This window comes from Pyrus communis, chromosome 12, assembly GCF_963583255.1.
Source record: "Pyrus communis chromosome 12, drPyrComm1.1, whole genome shotgun sequence".
Lineage (NCBI taxonomy): Eukaryota > Viridiplantae > Streptophyta > Magnoliopsida > Rosales > Rosaceae > Pyrus > Pyrus communis.
In genome coordinates this window covers 17,115,573-17,138,574 of record NC_084814.1, presented here as the reverse complement: position 1 = coordinate 17,138,574, position 23,002 = coordinate 17,115,573, and the positions used below count along the sequence as shown (strand labels likewise).

Sequence of the window (23,002 nt, the reverse complement as noted above, 5' to 3'; positions counted from 1 at the left end):
CATTTTAAGTAGTTAGATAAAACAATCTTCTGCAGGAAAGACCCTTATTTTCATATGCTACAATTGATAAATCTTAGTGTTAATAAGGAAAATCAATAGGACATTTGTGTGCTACTTTGTGGTGTGCCTTTAATCCTATTAGCAACATGTACCAGCAGTTAAGCACCACATCCTGCTGCGCGTTACATGCCCCAACCGAACCTTGCTCCATAATTCAGCTCCTTAGTAGCCTAATACTTGTAGTTGAGCATCTCATGTTGTGTGTAACATAGCCCCAGCTTTACAGCTCCCTACCGTGCCTTCACGCCTAGCCTAGGCGATGCAATAGAACGACCCAATGATGGCTCCATAGCTCCCTACCGTGTTTTCATGCCTAACCTAGGCGACACAACAAAGCGACCCAACGACACCTTGGAGGCAACTGAGCACGCCTTAGCCACACCTACTTCACTTGATGAAGACTTCTGGCATTTGCACGACGACAACGCATCAAACTACAAGGACTCGGGAGCAAGCGTGGTCTTTGACACCCCAAATGGTTTGATGTTCGAGCAGGTGATCACTTTAGGCTTTGAAGCATCCAACAATGAAGCAGAGTACGAAGTCTTACTAGCAGGCCTTCGAATAGCAAAAAACTTAGCGGTGAAAAAACTTGCAATTCATTTTGATTCCTAACTAATCACCAACCAAACTACTAGGAAGTACACAGTAAAACATCTGAAAATGGCGCAATACCTAAAAAAGGTATGAAAACAACTAGAAGAGTTTCAAGCTTACACCCTTACTTAAGTTCCGCGGGCAGACAACGCCCACGCAAACGCGCTAGCCGACCTAGGCTCCGCCATTGATCACCAACTCAAATGCTCTATTCTGGTGGAGTATCTAAACAAGCCAAGAATAGAGGCGGAACCAGCAGCCGAGGTGTCACATGTTAGTACAACTTTAAACTGGCAAGATTGCATTATAAACTACCTGGTTAATGGCACACTCCCTATGGAAAAATTAGAGTCTAAAAATCTTCAAACAAAGACGGCACGTTACTACATGTGGAACGACATTTTAATCTGAAGATCCTACACTGGATCACATCTTCGCTGCCTAGCCCCTCCCAACGACCTAAAGGTTATAAGTTCAAACCATGAACGTGTTTGTTGAAATCAATCCGGAGGCCGATCCTTAACACAAAAGACTTTTAACGTATGCTATTACTAGCCTACTATGGATCAAGACGCTAAGGAGTTAGTACAAAAGTGCGACCGCTGCCAACACTACAAATCGGTACCAACACTGCCTGCCAGCGAGCTATACCAATAGACGAGTCATTGGCTATTTATGTAGTGGGCAATCGATTTGGTAAAGCCAATGTTGCCCGCTAGTGAGGGCAGATGCATGATGATCGTGGCAATTGACTACTTCACCAAGTAGGTAAAAGTAGAATCCATGACAACCACAACTCAGACAGACATAGAGCACTTCATATGAAGGAACATCATTGGCCGATTTGGCATCCTTCAATACATCATCACAAACAACGACCCGCAATTCGTAGGCAAAGATTTAGCAAAGTTCTTCCAAAAATATGGCATTAAGCAGCACATGTACATGCTAAGGTATCCCCAAGGCAATGAGCAGGCCGAAGCATCTAACAAGATGATTCTCGACTGCCTCAAGAAATCCCTTTTCGACAAAAAGGGAAAATGGCCAGACGAACTCCCTGAATGTTTATGGGCATATCGCACAACCAAACGACAAGCAACCGGCGAGATTTCTTTCTCTTTGGCATTTGGTTCAGAAGCAATCATTCCTCCCAATGTCATCGTGCTAAGTATCAGCACTCTACTACTAAACATCGAGCAGAATAGTAAGGAGTTGGCCATAAGCTTAGATCTGGCAGAAGAGAAATGCGAGAAGACCATTACCCGCATCGCAGCCTACCAGCAACAGCTCTTATCCAGCTATAACAAAGGGGCCAAGATCCGACAATTCCAACCCTGAGATTTAGTCCTAAGCCTTTATCATTGCTCATAAAGAAGGCTTTGAAAAGATAAAATGCCTACAATCTAAGGAAGTACCATGCGTGACATCCTACTACATCAAAGCCTAAAGACTCAAGTAGCTCGACGGGTACCACCTCGTAAGCCAATGATTATCCAGTTGTTATGCAGTCCCTACCTTATAGCTAAGTTTTTGTTCGTTTCAATCGTTTTCCAACGAGGAATTCAGAAGTAATCTTCAACTTGGCATAGCTGCATATTTACAACAACTGATCATTCCTGCACTTCAAAAGAAGATCGTGCCCTTTTTAAGGACTTATCGCAAAAATTAATCCCCCTAGGGGACCAACCATGCTCTTCAGTGCGATAGGGTAAACCAATTCCTCGACACCCATCTGGATCCGCTCTCCAATGTGAAAAGATAAACTAATTGTTCTCCAGTGCGAAAGGGTAAACCAATTCCCCAACACCCACATGAGTTTGCTCTCCAATGCGGGAGGATAAACTTTACACTCTGAATATCCAGACGTGGATGAGTCAGGCTACCCTGGTATAAGTAGGTGCACAATGGCTTGCATTGGGATTCCTAGAAGTAGCCACAATGGTCTTTTTCAAGGTTTAGCTAATTGAAGGATTTTGTGTCTTTTGGCCTAATCCGTGGGGAACCGGGCCTCAAAGACGGAGGAGGCACATTACGCAGTACGCCCTATGAACAGCTGCCTTCGAGCCCTAAAGTTGCTATTGAGTGCACTAATGTAGCATTCGATTTCAGAAGACTACCTACGGCTTGCCCTTCGAGCAGTAAGTCGTAATAAACTTATACAACCGCACATTTTTATGAAAGGTTAGCGTGCATATAAGAAGCTTTATCCACTGCTGACATGCTACACAGTTGATAAACTTCACCTCTGCCAAATGCGGAATGATCATTTAGATCTACACTAATTCCTAAAGTGTTAATACTTGCTACACAACCCACATAATTGGTTACATAAAAAGCAAGGAGTTTTCTAGGACCTTTGCTTACGAAATTCCATACAACCATGTACTTTGATACGAAAGGTTAGCAAATTTCATAACCCAAAAATCTTTAGTATGTTGTGATGCAGGCCACACAGCTCAAAGGATTGAAGAAAGCCAAAGTTAATAGCCAAGTGGTCACGCGGACTAGTCTACTTCTGTAAGTAAGGCGTCCAGCTGTCGGCCCTATGGCTAACAACTTTGCAAAAGTTCTATACCAACACCTACGACTGCATAGGCTACATGGGCCTGTTTGTTTATTGAAAAATAGGACATTTGCCGCTAGTCTAAAGGTCAAAAGTGGGGAGTGAACAAAAGAAATGAAGATAAAGAAAAGCAAAGGAAGCAAGTTTATTAAATTTTCTAGCAAATTTGATAAACAACTAGTAAAGGCTGAAAGAGTTCAAGTAAAACAAAAAGCAACAAGGAAAACAAAGAAAATCCTAAAGGCTACCTAGAAGACTACTCTTCAACAACTTGGACATCACACAACTACTCGGTTGCCACACATTCAGCAACCGCGACGCTTTCAGCAACGATATCATTCAGCGTTTCACCCTCGGCTGCCCTAGCAAGGGCACCAACTTCTCTGACTACTTCACCAATGGAAGGCTCAAAAGTAAAGGCAAACAAGTCTTCCAGAGAAATAGAAAAGGTCTCGAAGTCTTTCCCAGCAAACTCAAAGTTAGATGGACTACCAAATAGATGATATACATAACCCAGCTTGTAGAAATCGGCCTGACTCTGAACAAGCAAAGCTTCGAGCCCAGCATTCTCACCCTTCAACTACTTGTTCTCCTTGAGCAGACCAACACGGATGTGCTGCAGCTCATTTATTTCATTCTTCAGACTTCGTTGATCTTCAATGCACCTTGAAGTTCCAACACTTGGGGTTTAAGCCTATTGATGATCTTCTTGAAATGGATTACTTGAATCTGAGGTAGTTGACATCCAATCTCATTCTCTACATTTTCATACTTAACTTGGATCACATTAAGCCTAGTTTTCAAATCAACGATCTCTTGGCAAGCTGCGATCTCAAGTTGCATAAAAATGGGGTGGAGAGATATTAAATCCTTTCAAAGCGACGAGCTCAAATTCCAACCTCTTAATCTTATCGGCAAAGGAATAGGCTTCAACTACCATAGTCTTTGCCACCTTCTTGGTAGCCTTGGTATCCTATTGGTTAAGAAGCATAGACTCATCTACCAAAATCGCCATTTTCTGCATCATAGCAAGCAAAGTCGTCATTCTATACTCGGTTATATACTTCGCGACGGAATTTGGGCAAACAACCCCTCTAATGCCATTAATAAGTTTGGCACACACATCGATGTCTTTAAGCAAACTGGTTTCAAAAAAGCACAAATCTTAGCAGCCTTCCCAGAAACAAGCTTGGTGGATTTTTCACAACTGCCCACGCGAGTAGTCTCCTTTTTCTTAGTAGGCGAATCAGTCTCAATAGCAAGGGGAATGGGCCTTGGTGCCACTTTAGCAGCAAAATCCACCTTATCGTTCTTTATAGTAACAAGCCTCTCCAAATGTGAACCAAACTTAGCTCACAACGGACATCTTGGTACAAATTTCGGCACTAGGGGCATGACAAAACCTCTACGCTAAGCAATCTTATTAGCAATTGTACTAGCCATTTTCGGCATGGTAGGAGCCACAAGCTCAAGTTAATCACAGACCTCTCGGCAGCAGCAGCAGACCCTTTAAGCAGTGGAGAAAGTCTTCGATTTTTTCTTAACCGGCATCTTTTGAGCAGGCTGGGAAAATCTCTTCTTTCCACCTTCATTCATAGTAGGCCCCACGATAATTATCAGACAAGCCAATGCATCTACCTTGATCCTCTTTATCTTATCTCTCGGAAACAGCCTACATTTTTCTCAGCGAAGAGGACTAAGCAGCTAACGCCATTCACGGTACTCAGTGGAAGAGCTCAACCCATACTGGCTTTTTCCTCATTTTTTCTCTCAGACCAGCAAGCAGGAGACTTACATGCCCAACATTTCAGCAGCTTATGGGGCACACAACCTCCTCATTTTTCTCAATTGTCGACCTGGCACGCGTCAGGTCCAAGAGCCCAAATGACATGAGCCATGTGGCTTAACTAGCACTGCGCCCCAAGGCCTCAATCCGCGACCCCAGCTGCACAGCTGCCCTTGGCTCTAGCCAGGTCAAGCAGCCCAAGTAGTGGTCCCTGCCACAACACTTATTGGCCCATGCCGAGCCGACTCCTGGCCATTGCCAGCCAACATGCCACACCACCCCGACGACTGCCCCGTGACAACACTATCTAAGAAGAAGACAAGGAAAATTATTTTTTTTTTCTTACCCCAGTGTGGCGTGAAGGAGACGAAAAAAGCAACGAAAGACGATCATTTGCACGGGCAAGTGTAGAAGATTGCTAGGGAAGGGGGAACAAATATCCTCTAGCTTTCTCTCTCTTGTAGGGTAGAATAAATTGTTCTCTGAAGTGATTTATTTTCCTTTCCTAGAAAGATCTAATTTCCAACAAATGTGGGAATCTACATCAAAATAAGAAACAATGTTATGTTTCCTAAAGCAAAGGAATATCTCTACACCTGTGGCCATTTCTTGCGAGCAGCCGAACAGGTGTGGGGATATTTACGGAGCCAAAAATAATCAAGGAAATTATGAAGGCGACACGTGGACTTTTGGGTGAAAAAGATAAAATTACCCTTAAGGCACACCGGGATTTTCACGCGCGTGCAACGGACAATAACGGCTCAATCGAGGTCAAAGGTGATCAAAATGGTATTCTTTTAAAACACTCTTATCACTCCTCATCAAATCCTTACCCACAAAGTAACTCCCAATTATTCTTTTCAAATTCGGATTAATTACCAAATTAATGCAAGATATTATTTCACATAATATCTTGCAATCAATCCCACAAATCAACCAAATGTGGCCGGTCCCAATTCTCCTAATAGGGGTGGCCACACCCATATATATAGCCCATCATATCTCCAAAAATCTAAGTCCAATTCTTTTCTAAAATTCTCTAAATTTCTCTAAACACTTTTCCCTCAAATTCTAACTTTGGCATCAGAGATTCTTCAGCCAAAGCCCCCCATTAATCGTGGGCGCGTGAGGCTCTTGGCCTTGATCTTAGGTGTTAATTGTTTTGTAGGTGCATTTTCGTCCAAGAAGAAGAAGGCGGAAATTTGCATCCACAGCCACCAATTGTCCCCTTTTTTAAGAAAAAAAAAAATTGTAAAACTTTAGGATGTTAAATGTCCATCTTCATCTTTAAAATTTAGAGTCTTCCATTCGAGAAGCAAATTCTCCTAGTATAATGAAATTGTATGTTCGTTGAATTAAAATTAAGGAGACACAGAAAACATCTTCGGAAAGATACAAGTTTGCCATGATGTTGCTCCTGCTTTAATACATTAACTATTTTTGCAAAATGATGGGATTGTAACTTTTTTATTTGCAGATAACGCTTTAATGTAATGATGGAAAGTTATAATGTATATGTACATGGTGCGGGTTTGATTCTCATGAATCTCCCTCTCTTCTGACCTTTAATAATTTAATTCACTTTATTCAAAAAAATAAAAAACATTTAACTTACTAACGCTATTGTTTATTAAAAAATATTATTTGTAAACGCGTTTTAGCTCCATTGTGCAAGCTATTCTCTTTAATAGGCCAACTTTTAATGCATGTGGGGTTCCCAAAGTAATATGAGAATATTTTTTCTGGTTTCAAATCTTTTATGCATCCAAAAAGTAATGTTGCATCCTTGTGGCCTCCCTAAAAATGCGACGCATGTTTACTCACTTACTAATCTTAACTCTGTTAATCTTTATATTATCCCCAGACCTCTATTATCTCCTAAAATTTTGGAAAAAAAAAATTGCAAAAAACAAACGACGCTTAGACTCTTCAAAAATATCCCTCTGTCTCGACTTTCTTTTTTGCTCACTTTAGCTTCCAAAATTCTCAGTCTCTATGTCTAAACACTAAACCATGGAGCCAAAAAGCCATGCACAAAGATTTGAGCACACATAGAACAACCAAAGCTTACCCACAATTACAAGGGTTGTGATGGAGTCATTTATCCATTGACTCTCCTTCAGCAAATGACCAAGTAGAATACAAGCACACAGAACACCACGAAAAGTTCATCGAAACCACCAATGTGTGCACGATTTAATCGAGCAAAAAGGGTGTTCAATCAATCAAAGTGTGGTGGAACGGTTAGTGGTGCACAGTTTTATTAGAGTATAAACGGATGTTCAATTTCAATAGAAGTGTGGTGGAACAGACGATGCGGTTTCAGTCATAAGAAGCTATGGGTTTATGCTTCTTTTTCTGTTATGGGGGCTTTCTCTAGTTGACAAGGAAGCTATGGACCATTTAAGTATGGTCATTTATGTTACGCCTCTTGTGCATGATTGGAAGAACATTGTTGATGGGATTTTGAGGTGGCTTGCCCTATTGGTGCATAACATTATCAGATGGGAGAGTGGATGCAATTTTGAACAAACACAAATTGTTACGAGAACAAGATGTGAATATCTCAAATTTTCAAGATTCCCAGTGATAACTTTGTATGGTCAAGATGTGATTGTTGTATTTTGTTACAAGCCATGGGAAACTTTGACCTGTGAAGTACATAATTTTAAAGTTCGCAGTTCTTTGATATTCAACCACATTAAAACATAGAAAACTTCACCATCACAACAAGAAAATAAATGAAAATGCCAACAGCTCTGGTAGCAATGAAATTGGATACATGAGAAAAAGGTCATGAAATTGCATTAATAATCTTACAAATATCACAAGACCATGATAATTAAGTGAAATCCTGATTTTGAAACCCATATAGTTTCACTCACTTAAACTCTACCATGCGTCTACAAAATATTATCATCTTTGAAAAATACATAGACAAAATCAAACTTGTGGTTAAATTATTACCACTAGGAAGCTATAAGTAATGTTTTCTCACTGTACCACTTTTGCCTAAGAAGTTCAACGCATAATCATGAGTTTTACATAACTCATTCTGAAATACAGTGAACATTGTTAGTTTGTAACACTAACTGCGTGTCACATCCCGGCCTGGGCCCCCACCACATCCTGGGCTCGACTCCACTGTAGCACGATATTGTCCGCTTTGGACCCCAACCACGCCCTCACGGTTTTGTTTCTGAGAACTCACACGAGAACTTCCCAGTGGGTCACCCATCCTAGGATTGCCTTCATGCGAACTCGCTTACTTCAAAGTTCCAATGAACTCTAAAGCCAGTGAGCTCCCAAAAGGCCTCGTGCTAGGTAGAGATGGAAATATACATATAAGGCATAGAGGATCCATTCCCCTGGGCGATGTGGGATTTAACAATCCACCCCCCTTAGGGGCCTGACGTCTTCGTTGGCACACTTCCGGCCAAGGATTGGCTCAGATACCAAATTGTCACATCCCCAGCCCTGGCCCTCACCACATCCCGGGCTCGACTCCACCGTAGCACGATATTGTTCGTTTTAGGCCCTGATCATGCCTTTACGATTTGGTTTCTGGGAACTCACACGTGAACTTCCCAGTGGGTTACCCATCCTAGGATTGCTCTCGTCTGAACTCGCTTAACTTTGGAGTTCAGATGGAATCCAAAGCCAGTGAGTTCCCAAAAAGCCTCATGCAATATGGAGGTGGGCATGTACATATAAGGCACATCACTCCCTCTCCGTTGGTCGATGTGGGATGTTACAATCCACCCCCCTTAGGGGCCCGACGTCCTCGTTGGCACACTTCCGGCAGGGGATTGACTTTGATACCAAATTGTTACATCCCGGTCTCGGCCCCCACCACATCCCAGCTCGACTTCATTGTAGCACGATATTGTCCGATTTGGGCCCCGACCATGCCCTCACGGTTTTGTTTCTGGGAACTCACACGAGAACTTCCTAGTGGGTCACCCATCCTGGGATTACTCTCGTGTGAACTCGCTTAACTATAGAGTTCCAATGAACTCCAAAGCCAATGAGCTCCCAAAAGGCTTCGTGCTAGGTAGAGATGGAAATATACATATAAAGCATAGAGGATCCACTCCCCTGGGCGATGTGGAATCTAACATTGCATGCTTCAATATATCAACGGAAAATGACAATGCAAAAGAACTTTGATTTGCTTTAAAGTCGGCCTTTAATTCTTCATAACAACAATCCTCAACTAGTCTTTGAAAATAGTAAAACAAAATGTGCAAATCATGTTTGCAATTGGAAAACCTCTTTAGAGAACTATTCATTCTTTCGCTACGTTGAGTGGTGGTGATATCGGCACAAAACTGACCAAAGCTCATTTTTCTTTTATGCGAAACATACCACGTGACCAATCATCATTTTTGAGAATATTTTTCAAGCATGTTATTCCATACGTTTATAACTCTTCTTTCTCCTCACAATCATACAAAACATACACCCATGAAACATGAATTTTTTCACGTAAATTAAACCAGAACATGTTTATAGAAGCTAAATTTTCTACTTTATGTCTGTGGATATTTAATTTTCCATAAGAAGAACTACAATCTTGTTCTCTCCATTGCAACGACATGTCGAACTTGAACAAACTCGACTTTACCTTTCTAGAAGAAACTACCTGAAGTGGGTCCAATATGTGAAGCTCGATCTCACCTCCAAAAGTCTCAGAGCCAAAATTGAAGAGGCTACGAATGAACCAGTTGACGAAGCTAACGAAATGACCACCATGGTATTCATTAAAGGCATATGCACGATGGATTGTAGACCGAATACCTCGCTAAAGATGATCCACACACTCTTTGACTCGCCCTGACAAAGCATTTCGATCACCACAAACATATCTTCTTGCCTATAGCAAGACACAACTAGCATCACTTACGTTTCCAAGACTTGAAGTCTGTGAATGAATACAATTATGAAGTTTATCGAATCTAATCAGTTCTCAAGTTATGTAATAAGGACTTGACTGAATATGATCTCTTGAAGAAGACTTATTCAACTTTTCATGCCATGAATATTGTCCTGGAGCAATAATATAGAGCAAAAATTTCACTAAGTCCCACCCATTCAACCAAGCAATAGACCCCATCCTAAAAAATCTAGTAATGAAATTGAATTGATGAGCAACTTATAATATTAAATTTGAATTGGAGCATGACATGTGAGACAAAGAGAGAGGAGAAAAGATTTAGATAGAAAGAGAGGGCCTTCATATACTTTTTGCCTTTGCACGTACTCATTGGGAAGATGTTGAATTCTCGAGGAAAGGGTTGGACAGTCAAGGTAATTTGCAGTCGGAGTGATGGGTAGAGGTAGACCTGTAAGACCCATTACGATAACGTATCACTTACACCTAACCCGTTAAGCTAGCGGGTCACCCAACTAGCCTGTTAAGCTAATAGGTCATATGTTTCACCCTTTAACACCCAAACCCAATTTTGATATCTGTTTGGATAGTTTATATCGAATTCTCGTTCATCATTTCACCATATGCTTGCTAATGGTGGTTTTATGTTGTTAAAATTTTAAGCCGTTATTGAATTGAATAGCTTGTTTGGCCAACTCGATTTGGTGTTGTTCAATGTTCGATTCAGTATTACATGTTCGTATATGATTTCGGTTCGTTTTTCTTATCTAGATATGTATCGAATCGTTATGTTTTATGATGTTGATTAGTTTTGTAAATCTGCAACGAATTGAGCTCAATTAATTTAGATTCTTACACTTTCTAATTGCTCCTTGATTTTGTATCCAATTAGATATGACGACAGAGTTATTATCAAATTCAAGGAGGTTTCAAGCCGTGATGCTTCCGAGCTTGATTCGACGTCGTTCCAGGCTTTGCCCGGATTAATATTATCTAGTTTAACCAAAAAAGAAAAGAAAAAAAGACTAGAGTGTAAACGGCAGAGTGTGTGCGTTGTGCGACAGTGCGAGGCAAAGAGAGTCAACGAGGGTTTTCTTTTGTTACATATTTATGAAGTTACACAAAACGTCCTCATGTGTGCTAAAGGGTGATAATTAGTTTCGCAAGTTCACTCAAAATGACTCGTTATTTAATAAGATTAGGGATTTAACAATTACCTACTAATGACCCGACCCATTAAGCATTTACCCAAATACTAAAATGTCATGTCTAAGCAGAGGATAAGGGCGGTGAAGGTATGGTAATTCTTTAAACATTTTTTGTAATTAATTTAATTTTAATCCAGATAACAATAATAAAAGTACATTTGGTCCTACGTTATGCCACCTGAACGCACTAACAAAGGCTTTAGCAATTTCAAACGGTAATGATAAAAATGATTGAATTGAAACATATAAGTGAAAAATTATGAATCTCGCAAATATAAAACAATAATGTTGAATGTTGAATGAGAATAGGAGTGTGTTATTATTTTCTAGAAAAAGTTATAGAATGGAATTAACCATGACCGCACGATCCTGCGTTCTAACAACATGTGGCGACATCTTTGTTTACTCAGAAGTACACTCCTGACACTTGCCACAGGGAGCAGGATCGCTTCCATCTTTTTCGGTTAGAAAACCGTCGCTTTCTTCTCCACTTCATCCGAAACTCAAAGTTTCCCTCCCGTTCCGAAAATCGACTCGGTCGTCACGGATTCGCGTCCCTGCAAATGGTGTTCGGGACACAACTCACCCCTCCTTCTGAAGGCCACGACGACGCAGCCGAAACCGAAAATCCGACCGTCTCGGACCTGTTTTCGGCGCTGAGAGCGGCGTCTCGGCCGAAGGATTTCGGCCGAGTCGAACAGGCATTATCGGCGAGGGAAGCGAAACTGAGGCGAGAAATCGAGAAGCAGAGGTACGAGAACGCGCTGCTCGACGAGAAGCACGAGTTCGAGCGGCTCGAGAAGCTCAGAGCAGAGGAGGAGCTCAGGCTCAAGCTTTCACCGATCAAGGCGGAGGCGGTGAGCGAAGAGAACGGCGGCGAGGGCAGAGAGGTAATTTTGGAGCTCCGGACGCAGAACGAGGAGCTGGAGCGCCGCATTTCGCGGCTGGAGAAGGGCGGTAAGACATTGAGGAAGAAGGGTTTGAGTAACAGCATCCAGAGAAGAAGGAGCGATCGGTTGGCTGCGATCGGTGGTGATACCACTGCTAACAATGATAGCGGTGAAGGTAGCTCTGCTCCGGTTAAAGGAAATAACGCTCTGAGAATTTCAGGTAATTCGGATTAGGGAATTTTAAACGTTTGCATTTTAATCTTCTTGTAAATCTTGTTTCTATATATATACATATACATATACTTGTGTGTGTGTGTGTGTGTGTGTATGTTTAGGTTACAGAAGGAGCATACAGAAGCAGATAAGAAGGAAGATGGGGAAGAACAAGATGGAAAATTTGAGGTGGGGGAGAGGAGAAGAATATGTACAATACCGATGTAATATGCTGTCGTTTTTCAGTACAATGCAGCGAATTAAGGGGCACTTAACTGAACGGCACTTGGAGTTGCTTCGACAGACTCCTTTTTGGCCATTAATATCCGCGTTTTACAGCGGTGTGATATCGGAAGATCAATGCAAGAAATCAGAGAGTGATGTCCGCGCCATTATCAAGTGCTACAACGCAAGAACAATGAGTTTTCAGTTTGGTAGCACATCTGCATCGTTGACGACAGAAGACATGGCAGAAATTTTGGGACTTCCACAAGAAGGTGAAGAATTGAAGTTAAAGGGATCAAGGAGTTACAAATCAGATTTTGTCGAAAGATATTTTAACGCCAAAAGAGTGTATAAAACATTGGTGGATAAAGCCTTGGACGAAGCAATAGAAGGGAAAAGAGAAACAGACGTAGAGGATGTTGTACGCCTGATTTTGATAGAATTATGCATAACCTTTTTGTTATGTAACTCGGGCCAAGTTACTTCATGGAATTTAGTCAAGTATTGTGAGGATTTAGAAAGTATTTCAAGATATTCATGGGCGAAAGCTGTGGCTGACGTTCTGCACCAGGGATTGGAAAAAGGGACCGGGCGGTTCAAGCCATATTCTGTTCCTGGGTGCGTGGTTGCCATAATGGTAATTGATGTACTCTTACGTATTAGATCTTCCTAATGCAAGATTGCCTTCATATGTGATCGTGATCGTTTTTTACTTTCATGCTAACAGCTTTGGTTGTGTGAGAGAACTAACCTCATACAACCAATCAAGGGAAGGGAGGGACAGAAACCAGCTCTCGTAAAATGGAGCATGCAGGAACTGCACTTGAAACTTAAACAAGTACATGTCGCAGACATTGGGGTAAGTCTTGTAAATTTTCGTACTTTATGTTATCATATGCATACTAACTGTTATATAGTACGGGGTACTGAGGGTAGTTGTAATTGGTGTACAAATGCGAATACTCTATTGCTAGGTATTGCTTGCAGATGCTGATATCGTATTTGTTTGGATAATGCAACTGTGCAGTTGAGCTTTAAGAAGGACAAGGAGAGGAAGAAACTAGGAGAAGATGAAAAAGCACGCGAAGAAGCTATTATAACCAATGGACGAGAAGAACGAGAAGAATGGGAAAATGTGACTGGTGATACAGCGGGCGAATTGGAAGATCATCTCCGAGCTCGAAAGAGAAAAATGAAATTCGTCCGCGGACCCCCTATTTCAAAAAGGTTAAATGACAATGAGGACTTGGAAGAAAGATCAGAAGATATTTGGAGAGTGATTCAGAATGCAAGTGCTGATCAAGGAAAAGTGAGTAGGCTAACTGAAAAGTTGGAGAGTAAGAAGGAAAAAACTAAAAAGTTGAAGAGAAAACTAAAAGAAGAAAAGAAGGAAAGGAGAAAGCTGAAAGAGGAAAATGAGGTCTTAACTTCTGAAAAGAAATCATTGTTTGATTCTCTGAAGAGGTTGGTGAAAATGCTGGAAGAAACTCTTGAAGCGGAAAGGGAAGCGGTGAAAAACCTAAAGAAAGAAAAAATGGAGCTGATCAAGGAAAATCAAGAACTCAAAGAAAAGCTCAATCAAGGAAGTCCATGCTCCGTGGTGCAATTGAGGGAGGACGTGCAAGTTGAGGTATCTCCAATGCAATCCTTTTTGACAAGTCCTGAGAAAGGCGTCATGAAGAGGGTATTAGATTTGGAGTTTGAGGATGAACAGCGGGGCGAAAAGGAGAGGAAAGTAGACGAGGAAAGAAATGGAAAGAAGGGAGGATGTCCTATCTGATGCTATTGCTTCCGGCACGATCAGATGAACAAGCTCTTTATGTGGTTTAGTTGTTTTTCACATTTCCACGTCCTATTTAAAGAAAGACTTCCCTTGTAATGTGTGCAGTCTGCTTCATTTGATGGTAAGGCTTGAATTAGTCGGTTCTGCTTCAATGTGTAATTAGCAAGTTAAACAAAGAAAAACTAATGATAAGAGCTTGAAAACTTTGAGTTTTAACGATAAGGACAAAATAAAGGATATAGTAAATAGTAACATGATTGACTTTTTAGTGTAAAAATGTGATTTTTCGTTAAAGTGAACAGTATTGGAAACTTTTTGTTAAAGTTCCCTATAAACAATTACTTTTATTAAGAATTCTTTTTGGAAAAACATTTATTGGGCGAATGATGATGCGAGGATTATGTTTGATTGCAAGAATGTTTTTCTTGGGTAAAGATTATAGACAATCGGTTAAGATGGTTTGGACACGGGAACTGAAAACCTACAAATGCTCCGGTCAAAAGATGCAAACTATGAGATGAAGGCGCATAATACAAGAAGTAGAGAAAGACCTAAGAAAATTCTGAAAGAGACTATAACAGAAGATATGGAGAATTTGAAGTTATATACATTTATGTTTCGTATGCCTAGTCAGCTATACAGAACAAAGTATATAGTTCATAATGGTTACCCTGATTATATATATGTAGTAAAATAAATGAGCGGATGCTATGTTGTTAAATCATTGATTGTTTTTGGTACTTCGCATTGTAAGGCTATTGGTTCGTTGATTAGGTTCTTTCTGTTTGTATTTATGAAGCACGAAATCTAGCTAGGTTTTACGTGATTGTCTCAATATGACTTGATGTCATGTCATGTGTTGATTCTAGATGTTTCCAGGATCGGGGTGTGACATTTACAATGCACTGAAAAAGTTAGGGTCGGATATAGAGTTTAGAGTTAAATACAAACGCAGTTACTCTAACTCGGGTTGAGTTTCAAGGGATACAGATGTAATTGAGCCCCCAATCATTTCTAACTGATAACATTATCACACACAGATATTACAGTCCCACTGCATTTCATAAAACTAAATACTTCAACTTAATGCATTCTCGCTCTTCCTTGGACGATTCACAAACGTTATCCTCCTTTCCGACTGATGTGAAGAAATACGACTTATCCTTATTTCTCTCATTGATTGCAGATAACCAGGCACCCATGGCAGGTTCAATGGAATTGTTGTCGGGAATACTATCAATCCTCCTTGCATGCAGATTTCACGAGAATTATGTTCTGCTTCAGTGGAATTCCTGCTGGTGTTGCATGTGGATTGTTTGCGGCTTCCCCTCCTTGCATGCAGATTTCACGAGAATTATGTTCTGCTTCAGTGGAATTCCTGCTGGTGTTGCATGTGGATTGTTTGCGGCTTCCTTCTCGATTGAGATTTCATCCCCGTGTTCTTGCTCTTGATTTGATCCACAAACATTCTCTTCCCCACTGTAGGTAATGTGAAGAAATCCATCTTCACCCTTATTTTCCTCATCGATTTCATAAAAAAAAACACCAACAGGAGGTTTAGTGTTCTTGAAAGAGACAAATATCGGCTTTTTCTTGCTTATCCTGATACTGACCCTAATGAATAAGATGAATTCTCCAAGGGTCATATTACCAGGGACCTGGTATTTCTTCCTGTCAAATTCAGGAATATCACATCTAGCATCCTTCTCGACAGCCACAGGTATTAAAATTGCGCACGTCTTCCTCAAATGCCAAGCATCTATACGATGAGGCTGGTTTTCGGGGCGCCCCAGAAATTTTCTGAACCATATCCCATCCTTTGTATTAAGGTCAGTCCTCACAATCAGCCCGTTATTCCAAGGGTCTAAAACTGTAATGGGTTTTGTGATATTACGACACACTTGTTTTTTGCTCTTCCTTGTTGCTGACAAAATTTTTTCGCTTTATTGACGGGAATGTCTGTTGGTGTGTAACCCTTCAACCGAAACTTGGAGCCAAAGAAACAATTCAAATGCTTTATTTTAATAGTTGTTTTCAGTTTAAATCTAGGCCATTGGATCATAGTCCATGTGGCAGCTCTCTCTTGTATCTAGCTTAAGTGATAGATTAAGACAAGTGGCATCATCTCATAGGGTGATAGCAATTAAGGGCTGAGATTGTATTTCAGTTTGATGAGTGAATGATCTCCTTTCCTCTTCCATGTATAATGGTAACAAACCACTCATGCTTTGAGTGAGGAATTCCATAAATTAATTCCATCATCATTCTTTGCAAATCCTCTGGTATTTTCAGATTTGTATCAAGTCTCCATTGAAGCATATCCAATACACACAAACACTAACATGGCCTCAGAGCCAGGTTTCATCGTCTAAACTGGGCATGAAATCTGTGAGTGCGATTGAGTTGAATTTTGAGCTCAAATCGAATCTGGAAACTGTGATTTCTTGAATCCAAGTCTAACATGGCTGGATCAAGCACTGCTGAGCTTAGAGCTCTTGTTTTCAATGGAAAGAACTACAAGTTTTGGAGGATTCGCATGACGACTATACTAAAATTGTATGGTCTCTAGGAGTTGGTCAAGAATGGGTTTGAACCTCCAGATCTGAAGGATAAGAAGACTGTGGTTGATGAGACGAAGAAGGAGACGATGGAGGAGGTGCCATTCAATGAAACCTTGATGAGAGATCCTCGAGCGCTTGGGATAATCCAGGGAGTTATCTCGGATCAGATCTTCCCCAAAATCGTGAATGAAGAAACGTCCAAATGAGTTTGGGATGTCCTGAAGAGTGAATTCCAAGGAGATAAACAAGTAAGAAGTGTAAAATTGCAAGGGTTACGTAGAGATTTTGAGTATACTCGTATGAAGGATAATGAATCTTTATCTGTGTATCTCACTAGATTATTTGATATCACTAATCAAATGAGAAGTTATGAAGAATAACTATCTAGGGAAAGAATTGTGCATAAATTACTAATTAGTCTTCCAAAAACATATGATGCAATTTGTTATGTGATTGAGCACTCTAGAGATCTCGAAACCCTTGAGGTCCAAGAAGTTGTTGCTTCACTCAAGGGACTTGAGCAGATGCTTGATTTGCATGCTTAAACCTCCACTGAGAGAGTATTTGCAACTTTAAATGTTGCAACTAAGGGTCATAAAAGTGGTGGATCCTCTAGAAATCAAAAATTTCAAAAGAATTGGAAGCCAATAGGGAAAGGTTGGGATCACAAGCCTAACTTTGTCCATAAACAAAACAATGCTCAAAGAAATTGGGATCACATGCCTAATTACACTTAGAGGCAGAATAACACTCAGGGAGATTGCAAATGGTGGGACATGTTTCATTATGGGAAGTGTTGGTATGAGGATAAGGTTGTTGTAAACCAGGTCATGCTGTGAAGGATTGTCATGAGAATAAGGCAGTGCAAAATTTTAATTATGCAAGGTAAATGGGAGAAACAGGATCCTTGTTCTATGCTTGTAATGTAGTGACAGATGTGAAAGTAAACAACTCATGGTACATTGATAGTGGTTGTGGTAACCACATGACAGGTGATGAGAGGCTATTGGTCAATATTCAGAGAAATTTGATTTCTAAAGTGAAGATGGGGACTGGGGAAATTGTTCAGGTAGCACGAAAGACTAAACTGGGAAGAAAACATATACAAGAAGTGATGCTTGTGCCTGGACTTGAAGAGAATCTTTTCAGTGTTGGACAAATGATAGAGCATGGGTACCGCTTGTTGTTTGGAGGAAATGTAGTGAATATTTTTTATGGCTAGTCACTTGAAAACTTGGTAGTTAGAGTACTAATGGCAAATAACAGATGCTTCCCCTTGACAATGATGCCTGCAAATCAATTTTCACTAAGAGCAAGTGTCACACATTGCTCTCATATTTGGCATAAGAGATTGAGACACTTGAATGAGAGAAGTCTCAAACTACTTGAATAATAGGAAATGGTGCATGGATTGCCTCACTTGGAAATGTCCACAAGTGTATGTGATGGTTGCATGATGGGAAAATAACATAGGGACACATTTCCCTCTTAATCAACTTGGAAAGCCAAGAATCCATTGGAATTGATCCACACAGACATTTGTGGTCCAATGCAAGTTAAATCTCACTCTGGAAACAAATACTTTTTGTTATCACAAATGGTTGCACAATAATGACATGGGTGTATTTTCTAAGATATAAGTCTCATGCACTTGATTGTTTTAAAAAGTTCAAGGCAATGACTAAATTACAATGTGGTTATAAGGTGAAATGTCTCAGGAGTGATAGAGGAGGAGAATTCATTTCTGCAAAAGTTGACAAGTATTGCAGTGATCTAGGGATCCAAAGATAATTGACTATGGCCTATACTCCTCAACAAAAAGAGTGTCCGAAAGAAGAATAGGACTGTGGTGGAAATGGCAAAGTCAATGCTACATGAAAAGAATCTTCCAATGTGTTTTGGGCAGAAGCAGTGAACACTGCAGTTGACGTGCTTAACTGATGTCCCTCTAAAGCTTTGAAGAAAACAACTCCATTTGAGGCATATAGTGGAAGAAAACCAGGGATAGCTCACTTGAAAATCTTTGGTTCACTTTGCTATGTGCACATACCTTCTAATCTCAGACACAAGTTGGAATAAAATAGCCATAAATGCATCTTTGTAGGCTATGGTGCTAGTGAGAAGGGCTACAAATTATTTGATCCGATTTCAAGGAAAATCATTCTATCAAGGGATGTTACATTTGATGAGAATGCTTCATGGGATTGGAACTGCACTACAAATAATGAAGTGAGATTTCCAGTTGTCACTGAGTATCAAAATGTTAATGTGATATGTGAAAGTGGTGAAAGTTCTCATTCTGAGCAACCCATTACTTCTCAAAGTGAAAGTGTGATTGACAGGTCTCAAGTATATGATAATACACCTAAAAAGTGATGAAGTGTGAGTGAAATAATGGCTCAGTGCAATATGTGTATTATTGAACCTGAAAGTTATGATGATACAGCCAAAGATGACTCATGGAGAAAGGCAATGGAAGCTGAGTTGGAAATGATAGAGAAGAATAATACATGGCAGCTTGTTGAGAGACCATTTGACAAGCCAGTCATTGGTGTTAAGTGGGTCTATAAGACCAAACTCAATCCAGATGGTATTGTGAAAAAAATAAAGCTAGATTGGTGGCTAAAAGCTACTCACAGAAGCTTGGAATTGACTACAATGAAACCTTTGCCCTAGTGGCAAGATTGGATACCATAAGAACTTTGATTGCACTTGCTGCACAAAAGGAATATAGTTTGTATCAATTGGATGTGAAATATGTATTTCTCAATTGAGTGCTGAAGGAAGAAGTGTATGTTAAGCAACCATAAGGTTTTGTGAAGGATAATGAAAAGACTAAGGTGTATAAGTTGAACAAAGCACTGTATGGATTGAAGCAGGCACCAAGGGCCTGGTATGATGAGATTGATGCCTATTATAATTATTTCTTCTCCCGCATTATGTAGACACTTCAAGCACAATCTTGGTATACTGCCAAATCCAAAAACCACAAGCAATCATTCAACTAGTGGGAATGTTGGAATATTGTCAAAGATTGCCCTAAATTCAGAGTTGTGTCTGTTGGTCCCCAAGTTTTCATGAACAACACCCCTCTACACTCTACGCCAGATCATTCCTCGCATGTTCATAAAGATGACGCAGAAGAAGTGCCTGAAATGCCCCCTTGAACAAGCGTTGGGTTCGACCCGTTATCCAATTATGCCTTAAGGTAAGAAGGCTTCAAAGAGAAAATGGAGTGCTTCCAAGAATGATTATGCAAAGTATATGGAAGAACTTGCTCGCTAAGGTGAATTGAGTTTGGCGAGAGAAATGGCTAAATTTGAGGCTGATAAGGCTAGAAAGGAGGCAAAAGCTGCTGATGTTGAGAGAGAAAGAGAGCTACTTAGGCAAGAAAGGGAACAAGTTAGAGAAGAAAAAATGGCTCAACGAGATCGTGACATTATGAACACACCTTTAGAAGGGAAGTCTCCAAATTCTAAAAATTTTTGGAAGTCGAAGAAAGCGGACGTAGTGCGAATGAGGCGTGCAAGAGAAGCGAGAGCAAATGGAGATGGTCCTAGTACGACAAGAGAAGATCATCCTAACACCACAAATTGGTTAGGTGATGATGATGAATTCACGACCCCATAATTTTTCGATCACTTTGTTTGTAATCGGAGCCCATAATTTTCCAATCACTTTAGGTTGTAATTTATTATTTATTGAATAGAGTACTTTATGTTGTTTCCAATTTATTGAATTTAGTACTTTATTTAAAGTAAGAGTAAATTTATTTATTTTGGTAATTTATTTATACTAAGAGAATCTTTATTCAAATGACATAAACACACCAAATAAAATTACATAAACATACCAAATAATAAAAAACTCACTAAATGAACTAAAAAAAAACATACCAAATAAAATTATATAAACATACCAAATAATAAAAAAAAAACTCACTAAATGAACTAAAAAAAACACACCAAATAAAATTAAATAAACACACCAAATAAAAACAAACACACTATATGAACTTAAAAAAACAAACACACTATATGAACTTAAGTATCTTGAGCTTGTTTCAATTCCCACTGGTGCTCTATCAAGTCAATTTGCTAGGCATTGTGCATATATGGCCTTTGAAGTGTAGTATATCATTGAATGAGTCTTTCATTGTAACGTCCATCCCTTTCTAATAGCCTGTGTTGCACGGGTTCTTCAGTGGCGTCATGAGCACAATATATTTGTGTTCTGGAATTGTTTATCGTGTCTGACTCATATTCATCAACGGCATCATAATCGTTCTCATCTTCCACAATCATGTTGTGAAGAATGATGTACGTCATCATGATGGAACGAAGTAACTCTACATCAAACATTCTGACAGCACCCCTAACAATTGCCCATCAAGCTTGGAGGATACCAAAACAACGCTCCACATCCTTCCTACACGACAGCTTGCAAAGTGTTTTTCCGTTGCACTTCGCGGACGTGACACTGTTTTGACAAACGATGACCACCTTGAGTAAAGGTCGTCTGCTTAGTAGTATGGCCCGTCATACTTATGTCTGTTGACCCAGCTTTTCCTTGCAGTACGTCATTGAACACTGGAGATTAGCCAAGGACATTGAGATCATTTTGAGCTCCCGGAACCCTGAAAAATGCGTGCCAAATCCCTGTATCAAAAGATGTCACCGCCTCCAAAATGATACTTTTTGCTCTTTTTCTATCCCCATAAGCGCATTGCCATGCACTTGAACAGTTTTTCCAGGTCCATTGCATATAGTCAATGTTTTCAATCATCCCCAAAAAACCTCGCATTTCACCCTTCTTCAGAAGCCTTTACAAGTCCATATCAGTAGGTCTCCGGAGGTACTCTGCAGTGTAGATAGATTCAATTGCTCCACAAAACCTCATTAGGGACTCAAGAATGGTTGATTTCCACATCCTTGATATCTCGTCCACTTGGTCTGCAAATACTCCATATGCAAGCATCTGTAAGGCAGCAGTAATTTTTTGCTCATGAAGGAGACCCATACCACCAAAAGCATCCTTCTTTTGCACAAAGTAAGAATCATGGTTGCAAACAGCAATCATGATTTTGTTGAACAAATGTCGTTCCATTCTAAAATGACGTCTAAAATACGTATCAGGGAATGCACTATTACGGACAAAATAATCGTCCAAGAGCTCCATACCTCGTCGTTGCCTGCTTTTATCAAGGTTTTCAGAATGGCTGGGCTTGCAGATCTAACCCGCAGCTTGGATGACTTTACAGGAATGTGAGGCTCTGCCCATTCTTGCTTCGTCATCTCTCCTTCTACGCTCCTCATCATCTTCCCTCTCATTTTGGGCCACCTGGAGATTGAACATTCCTTCTCATTGGTTAAACAATTCTTCCTCTTATTGATCGATTTCCCACATCATCCTTGAAGAAGAAGACATTGTAAGAAGGAAGCAGAAACTATGAATAATGATACATATTTTGATTTTGGTGAAGAATGAAGCAGAAACTATGAATAATGATACATATTTTGATTTTGGTGAAGAAGGAAGCAGAAACTATGAATAATGATAGAAATCTTCAGAAAATTGGTGTGAGATTTTTGAGGATGGATGATGGATTATATGGAGGATTCAGAAAGGATTAGGTTGTAGATAATGCCACATGGCATGCCGTCATTCGTTAAAAATCTGGTCGAAATTTATCCTTAAAGATTGTAAACAGATTGTGGCACGTAGCACGACGTGATTGGTTAAAAATCTTATCGGAAATCTATCATCAAAGATTCTGAAAAGGTAACGACACGTAGCATGACGGCATTGGATAAAAATCTTATTGAAATCCATCATCAATAATTGTTTTTTCAGATAATGATATGTAGCGTAACGAGAACGATTAAAAATCTTATCTGAAATTACAAATTAAATTATTTTGTATTATTTTATAAATAAAAAATATTAATATTTTATTGCCTATTGCCAGGGCTATTCAGTGTAGGAGTGGAGATGCAAAAAACAATTACTGTTCATTAAGGGCAGTTACTATTTACTGGGTGGATTAAATAGTGCATAGCCCTGGGGGGCATTTCCCACGGTGGAACTGCTCTTAAGAGATTGAACACTTCTTACTATAAAGTTGTACGATGAAGATATTTTAAGTATGAGAATAAACTCATGCCAAAAGGGAATGCAATAATTATCCATTTATTTACAATATCGATGGGATTAGGCTAGCCT

The 23,002-nt window shown here is 40.0% G+C and overlaps 3 protein-coding genes across 3 annotated transcripts; 2 read left to right on the top strand and 1 right to left on the bottom strand.

Annotated features, from left to right (window-relative positions):
* Window positions 1-1,650: 1,650 nt before the first annotated feature.
* LOC137710090 (uncharacterized) lies at window positions 1,651-1,995 on the top strand. Its single transcript, XM_068449046.1, has one exon. It carries the CDS (start codon window positions 1,651-1,653, stop codon window positions 1,993-1,995), a length of 345 nt encoding a protein of 114 aa, XP_068305147.1.
* Window positions 1,996-11,515: 9,520 nt separating this feature from the next.
* On the top strand, window positions 11,516-14,478 carry LOC137711510 (uncharacterized). The gene is made up of 4 exons (XM_068450749.1): window positions 11,516-12,218; window positions 12,334-13,073; window positions 13,164-13,295; window positions 13,464-14,478. The coding sequence occupies exons 1-4, from the start codon at window positions 11,672-11,674 to the stop codon at window positions 14,214-14,216; spliced, it is 2,172 nt and encodes a 723-aa protein (XP_068306850.1). The 5' UTR covers window positions 11,516-11,671; the 3' UTR covers window positions 14,217-14,478.
* Window positions 14,479-15,499: 1,021 nt separating this feature from the next.
* Window positions 15,500-16,584, bottom strand: LOC137710089 (autophagy-related protein 8B-like). The gene is made up of 2 exons (XM_068449045.1): window positions 16,562-16,584; window positions 15,500-16,019 (listed from the first exon to the last, which is right to left on the bottom strand). Exons 1-2 carry the CDS (start codon window positions 16,582-16,584, stop codon window positions 15,500-15,502), a joined length of 543 nt encoding a protein of 180 aa, XP_068305146.1.
* Between the last annotated feature and the right edge of the window lie 6,418 nt (window positions 16,585-23,002).

Excerpts from the sequence above, each read along its gene's own strand:
- LOC137710090 (XM_068449046.1), top strand. The coding sequence starts at position 1,651 with ATGATTCTCGACTGCCTCAAGAAATCCCTTTTCGACAAAAAGGGAAAA.
- LOC137711510 (XM_068450749.1), top strand. The coding sequence starts at position 11,672 with ATGGTGTTCGGGACACAACTCACCCCTCCTTCTGAAGGCCACGACGAC. Across the intron at positions 12,219-12,333 it reads TAACGCTCTGAGAATTTCAG|GTTACAGAAGGAGCATACAG; the intron begins GTAATTCGGATT and ends GTGTATGTTTAG. Across the intron at positions 13,296-13,463 it reads TACATGTCGCAGACATTGGG|TTGAGCTTTAAGAAGGACAA; the intron begins GTAAGTCTTGTA and ends GCAACTGTGCAG.
- LOC137710089 (XM_068449045.1), bottom strand. The coding sequence starts at position 16,584 with ATGAAACCTGGCTCTGAGGCCAT. Across the intron at positions 16,020-16,561 it reads AAACCTGGCTCTGAGGCCAT|AAAATTTCTGGGGCGCCCCG; the intron begins GTTAGTGTTTGT and ends GATATGGTTCAG.